Source organism: Lolium perenne, chromosome 1 (genome assembly GCF_019359855.2).
Source record: "Lolium perenne isolate Kyuss_39 chromosome 1, Kyuss_2.0, whole genome shotgun sequence".
Lineage (NCBI taxonomy): Eukaryota > Viridiplantae > Streptophyta > Magnoliopsida > Poales > Poaceae > Lolium > Lolium perenne.
The window spans coordinates 55,804,014-55,818,977 of NC_067244.2; the positions used below are offsets into that span (position 1 = coordinate 55,804,014).

The 14,964-nt window shown below is 45.8% G+C and overlaps 1 protein-coding gene across 1 annotated transcript; it reads right to left on the reverse strand.

Annotated features, from left to right (window-relative positions):
* Nucleotides 1–413: 413 nt before the first annotated feature.
* On the reverse strand, nucleotides 414–1,725 carry LOC127292937 (probable carbohydrate esterase At4g34215). The gene is made up of 2 exons (XM_051322487.2): nucleotides 982–1,725; nucleotides 414–879 (listed from the first exon to the last, which is right to left on the reverse strand). Exons 1-2 carry the CDS (start codon nucleotides 1,600–1,602, stop codon nucleotides 685–687), a joined length of 816 nt encoding a protein of 271 aa, XP_051178447.1. The 5' UTR covers nucleotides 1,603–1,725; the 3' UTR covers nucleotides 414–684.
* Between the last annotated feature and the right edge of the window lie 13,239 nt (nucleotides 1,726–14,964).

Below are 14,964 nucleotides of genomic sequence, written 5' to 3' on the forward strand. Positions count from 1 at the left end.
GAATGTGCGTGCCAAAAGTTGGGCCGCCGTTCTAACAGTGATCAAGGTTTTGGCCATGATCACAGCTGGTAGATATTTGGTGCACTAATGTTCCGTGCTATTGGTAGATATTTCCGGTGTGCACGTTAAGCCGACATCACAACTGTCCAGTGTCAGCTAAAATCTGTTCTCAGCATCAAGCTTTCTTGTCATGTTAATACACATCAACGTTGAGTGATGAAGGTCACTCACTCACCGACTGAAAGAGGCACTCACCGACTAGTACATGAGGAGAGACCATTCATCGTGAATTCATCACTGCGTACTGCGGAAATCATTAACCGGCACATGGCAGGTCCCCGGCAGTCGTCAACGGTTGCACATGACATCCAGAACTGCAGTTTTTGAGGTGACACTGATTGCACACAGTTGGATCATCCCGTGTATCATCAATTTGCATTATATGGCATCTCATTTGTCACCATTGATATAGCCCGGCTTTACATTTGAAAGCCAGAAGAGAATACAGTACATCAATAGTACAAGGCTACCAGAGATTCTGGTTTACACTTGTGCAGCATAATGTGTGCTGCTACGCTATAGACTAAGCAGATTCACTCATTAGCCACTTAATCTAGTAATCAATCACCAAACTCTTCCCATGGAATCAATGGATGCAGTAGCAGTGTTTCACTGGAGAATGAATCAGTGGAGCGTGGCGAGGTAAGCTTCGGCGAGCATGGCGCCGAGGCGGACCTGTGCCTGGGTGGTGAGGTGCGTGTAGTCGTTGGCGATGGGGAGGCCCTTGGCGTCGACGTACCGGAGGTTGGGCACCCTCACCGCCCGCTGCGCCTTGCGCACCAGATCCACGAACTTGCCCTGCCCCGTCGCGATCCCAACCTAGAGTAGCCGCAAAGCAAAAGGATCATGTCTTTGTTTCTTTACGAGAGCAGATTAATGGAGGTGGAGCAGGGGATGGATGAGAGAGAGTGTGGCTAGGACCTGGATGACGAGGAGGTCGGGCATGGCGAGGTCCCGCCGCACGTCGCGGACCATGGCCTCCATGCGGCCGGCGTAGGCCAGCGCGTCCTCCCTCCTGATGGTGTCCGTCTCCCCTTGGAACCACAGCATCGCCGCCAGCCTGCCGCGCCCCCCGGTGCCGGCCACGGCGGCCCTGGCGCGGGTGACCATGCGGTCGTACAGGTCCGTGCCGCGCGACCAGTTGGCGATCGGCGTGCCGCCCTGCGCGCACGGCACCAGCCCCACCACGCTGCCCTTGGGCACCCTGGCGGACCGCAGCACCGCGTGCGCGAACGGCATGCCGGGGCCGACCCCGAGCACGTTGCCGACGTCCACGCCGGCGTGGAGCGGCTCGCGGGCCTCCTCCCACTGCAGCGCCGGGGAGAGGCGCAGGGTGCGCGGGGACGGCGCGCACTGCGGCGGGACGTACCCGTCCCACCTGCCGCCGACCGTGGCGCCGCCCCGGCCCCCCATGTTGGACTGCCCCGCCAGGATGAACACCAGCGTCGGGATCTTCTCGCCGCCGGCAAGCGCCGTGGGCGCCGCGAGGAGGGCGACGAGGAGGAGCAGCAGCATTGTTGCCGCCGCCGCCGCTGGTGCCATCTCCCGGTGAGCTACTAGCGCCTCGGCTTTACTGTCACTGTACTGGGTAGGCTAGCTGGGAGTGGCAATGGCGTCGCCTCGATCGCATCGTGGGACAGGATATAAATGCGGCGTGGTTTGTACTGCGAAAAAGCCGTGCGCGTGCAGTGAGTGAAGGACAGCATGCGGCGGCAGCTTGAGCCATGGGCCATGGCGTGCTCTGCTACCCTTTTTGTTCTCTTGCCTGGGAGAGACCAGCGTGCATGTGTGTCTCTGTCACGCGCTTCGCTCGAAACAAGCATCTTGAGCTGTCTGCACGAACACGACCACCACTCCGCTAAGAGCAATTCCAATAGTACAGTTAACTGCTGGCTACAACAAGATGCCATGTCACTTGTAGTCATCATATAGCTAACATGTATAATAGTTGGCTATACTAATTTTTTCAAGCCCTCCGCAACGGAGCTAAAAATGATAACGTGCGCTCGCGGGAGCTCGGCGCCAGATGGCGGGAGACTGCAAAATCCAGGCGGCATTGGTGACAAAGCTGGAGGTCTTCTCCTCCATTAGCCACCACCCAAAATCCTCATCACCTCACCTTTCGACACCGGTGGTAGCGGGAAAGCATATCTACCTGATTGGACGGACATGAGCAACAACATATCCAATGAAACGACATGCTCGCTCGATCGACCGATCGATGGGCAAATGCTCTCTTCTAGCGGCACATTTGGTACGTTGTGTCGGATTTTTGCATTCCTCGCGTCGCGAACGGGCCACAGGCTAGATTTGGTCTAGTGTTTGGTATCTAGTGTGCATCGGACTAAACAGAAGTGCAGGTTGTTTGGATGCCTGGATAAAGTGTTCTATCTTATTGAGCCACACCACATGTGTTTGATTGCCTTTGGGCACCAGGCTATGCTTCTCCTCACCACATTTAATTATGGTGATCTTATTATCACATGTAAGCGCACATAAGAGCTCAAACACAAGCAAAAGCACAACACATAGTTATACATGCCGAACAAAGTACTTAGTACATAATCCTAGCGTCAGAGTGGTAAGACGTCTACTTAAACCTAGAGGGAGACCACCCAGATCCAAAAGCAATGTTCAACAGCCTCCATAGGCCAACATTACAGTCACATATGCACAAAAGCAAGTGTTTTGGAAGCCAGCACAACAACTAACGGCGAGGATCAGACAACAGCAGAGACATAGATCAAGCACATAACCTTAACGAGCAACTGAAGATGCTGGAGCACAAAGTCTCCTTCCTGAAGACGTCGACCATGAAGCTGTCGTCCTTAGGGGTGAAGACGATCGTGTCGTCCACGCGGAGGTGAAGCCTGGCGGCGAACTCGCTTTAGGACTTGATGAAGCCGACGCGCTCGGCCCTCCACTGAAGCTGCACCTTCCACTCGCAGCGCTCGCCCATGTACAAGCACACCTTCACTGGCGGGCCATTGTTCTTCATCTTGTACTTGCTGATCAGGTGCTATTCTATGTATGGTGGCACGGCGAGGGCAAGAAGGTCCAGGCTCTCCAGCTGCACAAAGAACGCCGGCACCCGCTGCCTGGGAGGACGGCTGACGTGAACCCTTAGCGCGGTGATCTTCCGATGGGCTTCCATGAATCCTTCATTGGGGTCACGAAGCTGCACCCGGACGGCTATGTCCCTTGCGTCTAGTATGGGCCTGTCCGGGAAGGTTTCCAAGAAGGGCTAGTTCTGCAGATGCAATGAGAATGCAAAGAGTTAACGATACTTGCATTGGTGAGCTCCAATGGAAATGACAAGATCAAGTTCATGATGGCCATGCCATTGTCAAGTCCATGATGGAGCATGCCAATGTCAAGCTCCTTCATGGCCATGACATTGTCAAGTCCATGATGGAGCATTCCAATGTCAAGCTCCATCATGGACTTGACATTGTTCAACTCTCTCATGGAGCATGCCAATGTCAAGCTCCACCAGGGACTTGACATGGTCATGGCCATGACAAGCTCAAGCTCCATCATGGACTTGATATTTTCATGGCCATGACAAGCTCAAGCTCCATCATGGAGTTGTGTGCAATGCTTAATAACACTAACATGCAGTGCACATTGACATGAATCATATCTCCATTCACATCAATCGAAGCAGCAAGGCAACAATCTGATCTACAATGTCATCGAACCGATCTACATTAACATCTATCAGATGAGGAAGGGATGGAGAGTGCTTACGATGGAGTGAAGAGCAAGCGGCCCCGTCGGAGGAGGAGGCCGCGCACCAACGCCGGCATGTCCTCGAGGATGTCGCACTCCAAATCCAGGCGGAGCCGGAGCAGCGGTCGACTGGTAGGGCGGCGGAGCCGTAGTCGGAAAAGCGGGGCGCGGAGGGAGCTGAAGACTGCCGACGAGCACGTGGTCGGCCGAATGACGGCGGCGCGAACCGTGGCGCACCATCCGGAGCAGCCGGACGTGGCTGGGCCCATGGCATCGATGCGTTCATCGGGGGCTCCATCTCCCTGCTGGAGCCCCGGTGCACCTGCCGCCCTCGCCGATGGAAACCCTAGGGGGCAGGGTGAAAAACCCTCGTCGAGGGATCCGCCGATGGAATCTTTGCCGCCTAAAGCGCCGCGATGGCCGCGCTGCGATTTTCCCATGCTGGCCGGCCTGGTCGCGACCAGCGAAGGCCAATTCAACACCGGTATGCGACCAGCATCGATCTGCGCCGCCGAATCGCGCCTGTCGGCCTCGTACTCCCGGATGATGCGCAGGAGGGCCTCATTGGACCTCATCACCGTCGGGAGGATGACTGGATCCATCGAGTTGGAGCGGAAGGAGGCGAAGGAGGCGAGGAGGCCATGGGCAGCGGTTGATGGGATGGTGCTCTCAGTGTCAGTGAGAGAGTTGAATGGAGAGAGATAGAAAGAGCGAACCGGTGACTGGAAGTGGGGAGCGAGGGCCAAGACAACATGGTGTCTCTCACGCTTCTCTACGCGTGCAGAATCGCACGACAACTGGACAAGCCCGCTGGGAACTGCCGATTCGGGCGTTCCTCGAGGGCATGTCCCGAGGGTGCTTTGACAACCGGTTGGGCCACAACGCGAAGGGCTTCGAGGCAACCAAACATGCCGAATTCTTCTAGGCCGATGTGAGCCACGGGGCGCACAACCTACCAAACGCGCCCTAGCTCACACCCCCTTCCCGCATCGGGGAGGGAAAACCGAGTGATTTGAGTCGTTCGTCGAGCTAGCACGGATCTTAAAGCATGTTTTGAATTGGTAATTTTCCACGCACTTCGTAATGGAGCTAAAAATGATAAAGCTGCACCCGTGGGAGCCCGGTGCCAGATGGCGGGAGACCGCGAAATTTCGGTGGCGTTGCGCGACAAAGCTAGGGGTCTCTGATACGTCCAAAACGTATCCACTTTCCCGAACACTTTTGCTATTGTTTTGCCTCTAATTTGTGTATTTTGGATACAACTAACACGGACTAACGCTGTTTTCAGCAGAATTGCCCTGGTGTCTCGTTTTTGTGTAGAAATTCAACTTTCAGGAAAATCCCCGGAATTTATGTCGAAGGGCTTATTTTTCCAGAAGATTCACGGAGCCAGAAGGGCAGGCCTGGGGGAGGCCCAGGCCCCCCACACACTAGGCCGGCGCGGCCTGGAGGGGGGCGCGCCGCCCTACTGTGTGGCCGCCTCGGCCAGCCTCTGACCCCCCCCCTCTGGACTATTTAAGGGTTTCGATCTAAAATCGCGAGACGAGAAGTCGAAGTCGCCAGAAACCATCCAGTACGCCGCCACCGTTGCGAAACTCCGTCTCGCGACCAGAAACTCCGTTCTGGCACTCCGCCGGGACGGGGAATTGGAGGAGATCATCGCCATCATCACCACCGACACCTCTCCATCGACCAGCCATGTTTCCCCCATCCATGTGTGAGTAATTCCCCCGCTGTAGGCTGAAGGGGATGGTAGGGATTGGATGAGATTGGTCATGTAATAGCATAAGATTGTTAGGGCATAGTGCCTAGTATCCGTAATTGGTACTTTTATGATATTGTTGCAACTTGTTATGCTTAATGCTTGTCACCAGGGCCCGAGTGCCATGATCTCATATCTGAACATGTTATTGTTTCATGATGATATTCATTGTTTTATGATCTTACCTGCAAGTTGTATACACATGTTGCCGTCCGAGGCCCCAAAGTGACAGAAATTGGGACAACCGGAGGAGAAGGCGGTGATATGAGGATCACATGTGTTCACGGAGTGTTAATGCTTTGCTCCGGTGCTCTATTAAAAGGAGTACCTTAATTTCCAGTAGATTCCCTAGAGGCCCGGCTGCCACCGGCTGGTAGGACAAAAGATGTTGTGCAAGTTTCTCATTGCGAGCGCGTACGACTAAATATGGAACACATGCCTATTGATTGATTAGTACTTGGATACCGTTTTATTATTATCTGCAAATGCCCTACCTTGATTGTTACATGAGTTTCTCTCATCCATGCAACGCCCGTTCATCCATCCCCGTGCCTACAGTATTTTAATCCTGTTGTTTACTATAATCACTACTGCTGTCTTTGTTACACTGCTGCTGTTATTTCACTCTTTACTCTTTGCTATAAAGCTATTACCGATAAACTCTTGCGAGCAAGTCTGTTTCCAGGTGCAGCTGAATTGACAACTCCGGTGTTAAGGCTTTCAAGTATTCTTTGTCTCCCCTTGTGTCGAATCAATAAATTGGGTTTTACTTCCCGCGAAGACTGTTGCGATCCCCTATACTTGTGGGTCATCAAGACTATTTTCTGGCGCCATTGCCGGGGAGCATAGCTTTATTTGCAAGTTCACTTGGATTGATATTGTTCGCTGCAAATTCTCCATCATGGGTAAACCTCGCGATACTAAAGTCGCCATATTACCATCCACTACAAGAAAAGGTACAACTCTGAGTACCTCTGCTGCTCTTGATTCACCATCTGTGATAGATAAACTTGTTTCACCACCACAAGCTTCACATGCTGGTACTTCTGCTAGATCTGAAAATTCCTCTTATAATTTTGATGATGCTTCTGCTGTGCTTGATAATGATGGTTCATTAGGATCTTTTCTAGATGCTATAATTGCTAGGTCTAGACAAATTGAAAATACTGAAACTCCTAATGAAAATGCTGCTACACCTGTTAATTCACCTGAGTCTGTTGAATACTCTAGTGATGATCCTGATGAAGATTATGTGGAACTTGATGATGATTTTATTGATAAATGCAATGCTACTACTGATGCAAGAAAAATTAAAAAGTTGCTTGCACAACATACTGTTAGATATAAACTGTCTCCTGATCCTAAATTTGCCACATCTCCTATAAATATTAAGGATAAGGATTATGATTTTTCTCTTGATCTATCTCATATAGCTATTGTTGAGAAAACACCTTTTTGTGGTACTGAAAAAGAAAGTGCTGTAGAACACATGATTGAGCTGTCTACTCTGAGTAGCTTGTTTTCTGATGATGTTAAGAAGCGTACTTATTTCGTTGCTAAAATTTTCCCTTTCTCATTAAAGGATGATGCTAAAACTTGGTATAATAGTTTGTCTCCTGGTTCTATTGATAGTCCAAGTGATTTGCTTGATGTTTTCTTTCGGAAATACTTTCCTGCTAGTGCTCAACATATTGCTTTGCAGAAAATTTACAATTTTGACCAGGAAGATGGAGAGAAATTGCCTGAAGCTTGGGCAAGATTTTGCTCTCTTATCAGAGCTCGACCTGGACATGATTTGGAAAAGCATGATTTACTTGATATATTTTATAGTGGACTAACCATTGAGTCTAGGGCATACCTGGATAGTTGTGCTGGTTGTGTTTTCAGGAAAGAACTCCTGCATATTTGAAGAATTATTGGCTAGAATAGGCCGGAATCATGATGATTGGTCTACACTTGAACCAACCCCGACACCAATATTGAAGAAGAGGGGTATGATTAAATTAAATGATGAAGATATGAGGGAAGCCAAGAAATCTCTTAAAGAGAAGGTTATTAAATCCGAAGACGTGAAGAATTTACCTCCCATAGAAGATTTATGTAAGATAACTCCCCCTTCATCCATGATTGAGGTACACTCTCTTGAACGCTTTACTAGGGAAGATATTCCGTATTCAAAACCTCCTGATCAATGCTTAGATGAGTTTTATAATTATATTGTTAAGCAAAATAATTTAAATATGAGAGTAGAGAATCATTTAATGGAAAATTCTCGAGCTATTAGTGAATTGCATGGTATTGTGGAGAGAACCTCCAATGATGTTAAGATGCTTGTTAAACACTTTCATATGGTTCAAACTCAAATTGATCAACTCACTAAAGTGCAAAATGACTTGTTAAAAAATAATTCTAAAGAAAAACACGCTTATGAAGTAACAACTAGAGGCGGTGTTTCTACCCAGGATCCTCTATATCCCGAAGGGCATCCCAAAAGAGTTGAACAAGATTCTCAACGAACTGAAACTAGTGCTCCATCTAAGAAAAAGAAAAAGAAACATAAAACTGTTGTAGAATCCTCTGAGCCTGTTAATGATCCTAATAGTATTTCTATTTCTGATGCTGAAACTGAAAGTGGTAATGAACATGATAAAGATAACGATAAGAATGATGCTTCTGATAAAGAAGAGGTTGAAGAAGAACCTGAAAAGCATGCTAAAAATAAAAAGTATACCAAAGAAGATTTTATTGCTAAGAAATATGGTAATGAAAGGGAACCTTGGGTTCAAAAGCAAATGCCTTTTCCTGCTAAGAAACTAAAATCAAAGGAAGAAGAACACTATAATAAATTTTGTGATTAGATGAAACCTTTATTCCTGCAAATCCCTTTGACTGATGCTATTAAATTGCCTCCTTATTCAAAGTATATGAAAGATATTGTCTCTAACAAAAGGAAAATTCCTAATGAGGAGATTTCCACTATGCTTGCTAACTACTCTTTCAATGGCAAAGTTCCAAAGAAGCTTGGCGACCCAGGTATACCGACTATTTCTTGTTCTATTAAGAATAATTATGTTAGAACTGCTCTATGTGATTTGGGAGCGGGTGTTAGTGTTATGCCTTTTTCTCTTTATAAGAGACTTTATTTAGATAAGTTGATACCAACTGATATATCTTTGCAAATGGCTGATAAATCTACTGCTATTCCTGTTGGTATATGTGAGGATGTTCCTGTTCAAGTTACTAATAATTGCTTAATATTAACTGATTTTGTTGTGCTGGAAATGTCTGAAGATGATAATATGTCTATTATTCTTGGGAGACCTTTTCTTAACACCGCAGGGGCTGTTATTGATTGCAATAAAGGAAAAGTCACTTTCAATGTTGATGACAAGGAACATACTGTTTATTTTCCCAAGAGGATTGATAAATTATGTGGAGTTAATACAATTTCTAATGTGAGATCTATCAAAGTGGGAGATATTGATTGTCCAATATATGAGCCTAAAGAAGAATATCAAACTCTTGTGATTGGATCCGTATCAATACAATACAAGGTAACATGATTGATTTGAGGTTTAATTCTTCTTATGTTATGTAAAATTTATTTGGTGGCAAGACTTGATCACCCTTGTTAACAAATATATTTTATACGCATAGAGGAGCTAAACAACATTTCTTTTTTCCTCCACTTGCTTTACTTGCTGTACCACTACTTATTTTGCAATATGCTTTAGTTGTTTAGAGGTTTGAAAATCTTTTTCTGCCCTGTAATAATAATTTTGACACCCAGAAATGTGCATTTTTCAAAGTTTTCAAAAATTCACAAAAATTATACCGTTGGTCTTATTTTTCGAAGAGGCACCTGGGAGCACCTGGGGATGACCAGTGGGGCACCCCAGGGTGGCACCCCACCAGCCGGCGCGGCCAGTAAGGGGGGCGCGCCACCCTGTTGTGTGGGGCCCTCCTTGCCCCACCACTTCATCTCTTTCTCCCATCTCATTCTCTCTCCCGAAAAAACTCGCACCAGCTTTCTCTCACTCGCGTTTCTGCTCAAGAGCTCAAGATTTCTCGATCTCTTTGCTCAGCCCAGATTTCTGTCTGAAATTTGGCACATTTGCTCTCCGGTATGTGACTCCTTCGATTATCCAAATAGAATTTCGTTTGGTTGAGTATATCTTGAATATTTTGCTGTTGTAGGTAACATGTTTAGTGAGCTTGCATGCTTGTTCTAAGTTGTAAGAATTAGTTTTGATGCATGTTTAGTACTCTAGCAAGTTCCTATAGTAGTTTCCCTCAATATGACACCAAATCAAATTTTATAATGTTTGTTGAAAAATTTCAGAAAAGGAAGATGGATAACTATAACTTTGGAGAAGTGTTTGAAAGAGAGACGACAAGCACGGGGAGGCCCTCAAGGTCATCCACTCGGATTAGATGATCCTATAATGAGGATGTCATCGCATCGAGCTTCGAAGCCGAAGAGGACAATGGAGTCCCTAACGCTTCATCTTTTCCATGTTATAACTTTTTGAGTAATGCAGGGTTGCTGGATGATTTCTTGGTCCTCGTTGGTAATGTGGGCTTAACCGCCTACATGGAGGACGAGAGGGATCAATACTACATGCTTACTAAAATCTTTGTTGAGAGCTTTCAGTTCAACAACAAGCACTATCAGCCATCAGTTGCATTCAGGATCTATGGTAATCCTATCACTATGAAGTTGAAGGATTTTTGTACTGCATTGGATATTGCCCCTGTAGGTACAGCAAAGAAGATCGAGAGCAATCCCAAGGATTTGCTAGAGCTCTATCGAGGAGTCACCAATGATGATTGCCGCACCATTCAGCGCGGCAAGATAAGAAACATTCAACTCCCTGCCATTAAATATTTCGCTTATTATCTTGCTACTAGCATTCTTGGTAGGGAGAACACTAGCAATATTTCTAGTTATCATCTTGCTTTCTTAGTTGCTGCACTTACTGGATAGACACCTTATCATCTTGGTGATCTTGTTGCTCGTCGTCTGTCTAGCAAGGGGTCTATTTATGGAGGAATTGTCGCCTCACGCATGTTAGCATATCTAGATCTTCCTCTTGACCCTACTGATGTGAAATTAACTCCTATAAGGCTTGATATTGCTGCTATGAAGAGTCATCAATTTGTTACAACCGACTCTAGTTTAGATAATATTGTCTATAGAATGTTGTTTGCTGACAGGGAAGAAAGGGAAATCCCTTTGCCGCAGCCAGATTTGTTCAGTATTCACAGGAAACCATGGTCGCGCTCTAAGGAGGAAGTGGATGAGCAGCTGAAGATACATGGGTTCCACCAGCAGCATGACTCCGAGGATGACGAGCCCTCCCACGACTACACCGTCACGTATCCTGGTGCTTCTTCCAGCACATACCCAGAACATGATCCATCTTCGTCATACTACGGAGGTGCTACTTCATGGGCACCATGGGATTGATCTCCACTTAGGCCAAAAGCCTAAGCTTGGGGGGAGGTATACCGGCATCACTCATTCTTTGCATATTATGGTTGCTGGATACTTGTACATACTTATTTAGCTTCTTAAAGTGGTTTTCTAATAAGAGGGAGATGATATTTGGGGAAGTGCTGCCTGAAAACAGATTCTGGACTGATACCAAAAAAATTCTCAAAAACAGCCAGAACGTTATTTTGCGAAGCCAATTTTTGTGCATGTTCCCCAAGTTGTTATCTAACTTTCATTAGTTGAACACTTTTCGAGCTGGGCAGCGGAAGAATTTCTTAAAAATCGATTACTGTACTGCTGTCAAGTTTGACGAATTCCTGCTGCTTTGTGTTTATGTGACTCTTCTAGTTTTCATTTTCTTGTTTTTGCTTTGTTTCTTTCCTAAAACACAAAAAGACCAAAAATATTTCTGTTGTTTCTCTTTATCATTTTTTTATTTTGTTTTCTTGTTCTCATTTTGCTTTATTGCTATCGTTGGTTTGCTATAAGAAAATCCAAAAAGATTTTGCTTTGTTTGCTTGTTTCCTTTTGTTCTTGTTTCCAATTCGAAAACACCAAAAATATTTGCTGTTCTTCTTTGGTTTTGTAAAGTTCATTTTGGAGTTCAATGGTCTTCGGTGGTTGGAGCTTGGCTTTCATTTCATATTATTCAAGCTATACAAGTGAAAAGGCAATAATGACGATCTATGGCAATCCGACTGTGGTGAGAGGCTGATATGAACTCTATTTGTTTTCATTTTTGTACATATACTCATCCATGTGAGCATGCTTAGTTGGTTCATGTGAGGTATATGTCATTTAAGAGAGTCTAGTAGTTCATGATCTCTCATGATTAGCTCCAATTTATTAATATGAGTAGCATGTCATAAATATTTGCTTGCATTGCTTTATTCATAGATAGATATGACATTGTGGTATCCTCCTCTGGATAATTCACTTGAATCAACTTGGCACATGCTCACGCATGCATATGACTGAACAAAAGTCAATTAAGCCTCGATGATTTACTTTACCTCAGAGTTCTTGTATCACTTTTATGCCTCCGTTAATTTATTTTGTCGCAAGCATTATTATGACAGTTACTACTCTCTTGATTGTCGCTTCCCAGTCTATTGCTAGCCTTCACTTGTACTGAGCGGGAACGCTGCTCGTGCTTCCAAACCCCTGAAAACCAAGTTATTCTAGAGTGTCCACCATAAATACCTATGCATGGCATTTCAAACCATTCCAAGTAAATTCTCATGTGCTACCTTTAAAACCTTCAAAATGCTTCTCAATTTGTGTTAATATTTTATAGCTCATGAGGAAGTATGTGGTGTTTATCTTTCAATCTTGTCATTTACTCCTGACAGACTTTCACAATGGACTAGTGGCACATCCGCTTATCCAATAATTTTGCAAAAAGAGCTGGCAACGGGGTTCCCAGCCCCAATTAATTAACTTTCATCAATAATTCTCTTCACATGCTTTGCCCTGATTTATCAGTAAGCAACTTAATTTGCAAATAGACACTCCTCCATGGTATGAGAATGTTGGAAGGCACCCGAGGATTCGGTTAGCCATGGCTTGTGTAAGCAAAGGTTGGGGGGAGTGTCATCCATAATAAAACTAAAGTACGCGTGTAAACAAAAGAGAAGAGGGATGATTTACCTTGCTGGTAGAGATAACGTCCTTCATCGGAGCCGCTCTTGGAAGTCTGGTTGATGAGGTAGTTAGAGTGCCCACTATCTTTCATTGACAACAACAAACACCTCTCAAAACCATTTTACTTCTGTCTTTAGAAAAATGAAAAGCTCTAGCACATGTTAATCCCTGCTTCCCTCTGCGAAGGGTCAATCTTTTACTTTTACATTGAGTCTCCATCCTTTCTTTGAGCACTTTCTTGAGAGCACAACTGTCATTCTTAGTATAACATGCTTGTCCCAAAATGTGATTAATTGTGGTATAACTTTGATGCTTTTATCTTTGATAATCTCTACTTCCATTCTTTCCATGAACTTCAAAGGTGCCCGAGCATTTATGTTTTGCTGTACAAATACGGGCAAGCGAGATACCACTTTATCATATCCTTTTATGAACACTGCAATCCTGCTGATAGACATGATTCATGATGCTTATTGTTAATTTGTTGGTACCTTTTCCATGATTGACATAGCTATTAGATGATTTTATTTGCATGTATCTTATTATGAATTGCTTAAGTACTTGCCATATCATGAGAATATTTACATCATATGAACAAATGTGTTCGTGAAAGTTCTTTTATCGCACTCAGTTGTTAACTGAATTGCTTGAGGACAAGCAATAAGCTAAGCTTGGGGGGAGTTGATACGTCCAAAACGTATCCACTTTCCCGAACACTTTTGCTATTGTTTTGCCTCTAATTTGTGTATTTTGGATACAACTAACACGGACTAACGCTGTTTTCAGCAGAATTGCCCTGGTGTCTCGTTTTTGTGCAGAAATTCAACTTTCAGGAAAATCCCCGGAATTTATGTCGAAGGGCTTATTTTTCCAGAAGATTCACGGAGCCAGAAGGGCAGGCCTGGGGGAGGCCCAGGGCCCCCACACACTAGGCCGGTGCGGCCTGGAGGGGGGGCGCGCCGCCCTACTGTGTGGCCGCCTCGGCCAGCCTCTGACGCCCCCCTCTGGACTATTTAAGGGTTTCGATCTAAAATCGTGAGACGAGCAGTCGAAGTCGCCAGAAACCATCCAGAACGCCGCCACCGTCGTGAAACTCCGTCTCGGGACCAGAAACTCCGTTCTGGCACTCCGCCGGGACGGGGAATTGGAGGAGATCATCGCCATCATCACCACCAACGCCTCTCCATCGACCAGCCATGTTTCCCCCATCCATGTGTGAGTAATTCCCCCGCTGTAGGCTGAAGGGGATGGTAGGAATTGGATGAGATTGGTCATGTAATAGCATAAGATTGTTAGGGCATAGTGCCTAGTATCCGTAATTGGTACTTTTATGATATTGTTGCAACTTGTTATGCTTAATGCTTGTCACTAGGGCCCGAGTGCCATGATCTCAGATCTGAACATGTTATTGTTTCATGATGATATTCATTGTTTTATGATCTTACCTGCAAGTTGTATACACATGTTGCCGTCCGGAACCCGAGGCCCCAAAGTGACAGAAATTGGGACAACCGGAGGGGAAGGCGGTGATATGAGGATCACATGTGTTCACGGAGTATTAATGCTTTGCTCTGGTGCTCTATTAAAAGGAGTACCTTAATTTCTAGTAGATTTCCTAGAGGCCCGGCTGCCACCGGCTGGTAGGACAAAAGATGTTGTGCAAGTTTCTCATTGCGAGCACGTACGACTAAATATGGAACACATGCCTATTGATTGATTAGTACTTGGATACCGTTTTATTATTATCTGCAAATGCCCTACCTTGATTGTTACATGAGTTTCTCTCATCCATGCAACGCCCGTTCATCCATCCCTGTGCCTACAGTATTTTAATCCTGCTGTTTACTATAATCACTACTGCTGTATTTGTTACACTGCTGCTGTTATTTCACTACTGCTACTACTATAAAACTGTTACTACTGATAAACTCTTGCGAGCAAGTCTGTTTCCAGGTGCAGCTGAATTGACAACTTCACTGTTAAGGCTTTCAAGTATTCTTTGTCTCCCCTTGTGTCGAATCAATAAATTGGGTTTTACTTCCCGCGAAGACTGTTGCGATTCTCTATACTTGTGGGTCATCAGTCTCCTCATCCATTAGCCCCTACCCAAAATCCCTATCCCACCCCCCTTTCGATACAGACGACGCCGGAGAGCAGATCTACCCCCGCCACCCACTAGTAGATTCCTTCTACTCTGTCACCGTACCCTCGCCATCCTCTAGAGGAGGAGCTCGTCTTCTTTGTCTCCTACACCGGATTCGCATCGCAG

Excerpts from the sequence above, each read along its gene's own strand:
- LOC127292937 (XM_051322487.2), bottom strand. The coding sequence starts at position 1,602 with ATGGCACCAGCGGCGGCGGCGGCAACAATGCTGCTGCTCCTCCTCGTC. Across the intron at positions 880-981 it reads CCGACCTCCTCGTCATCCAG|GTTGGGATCGCGACGGGGCA; the intron begins GTCCTAGCCACA and ends CGGCTACTCTAG.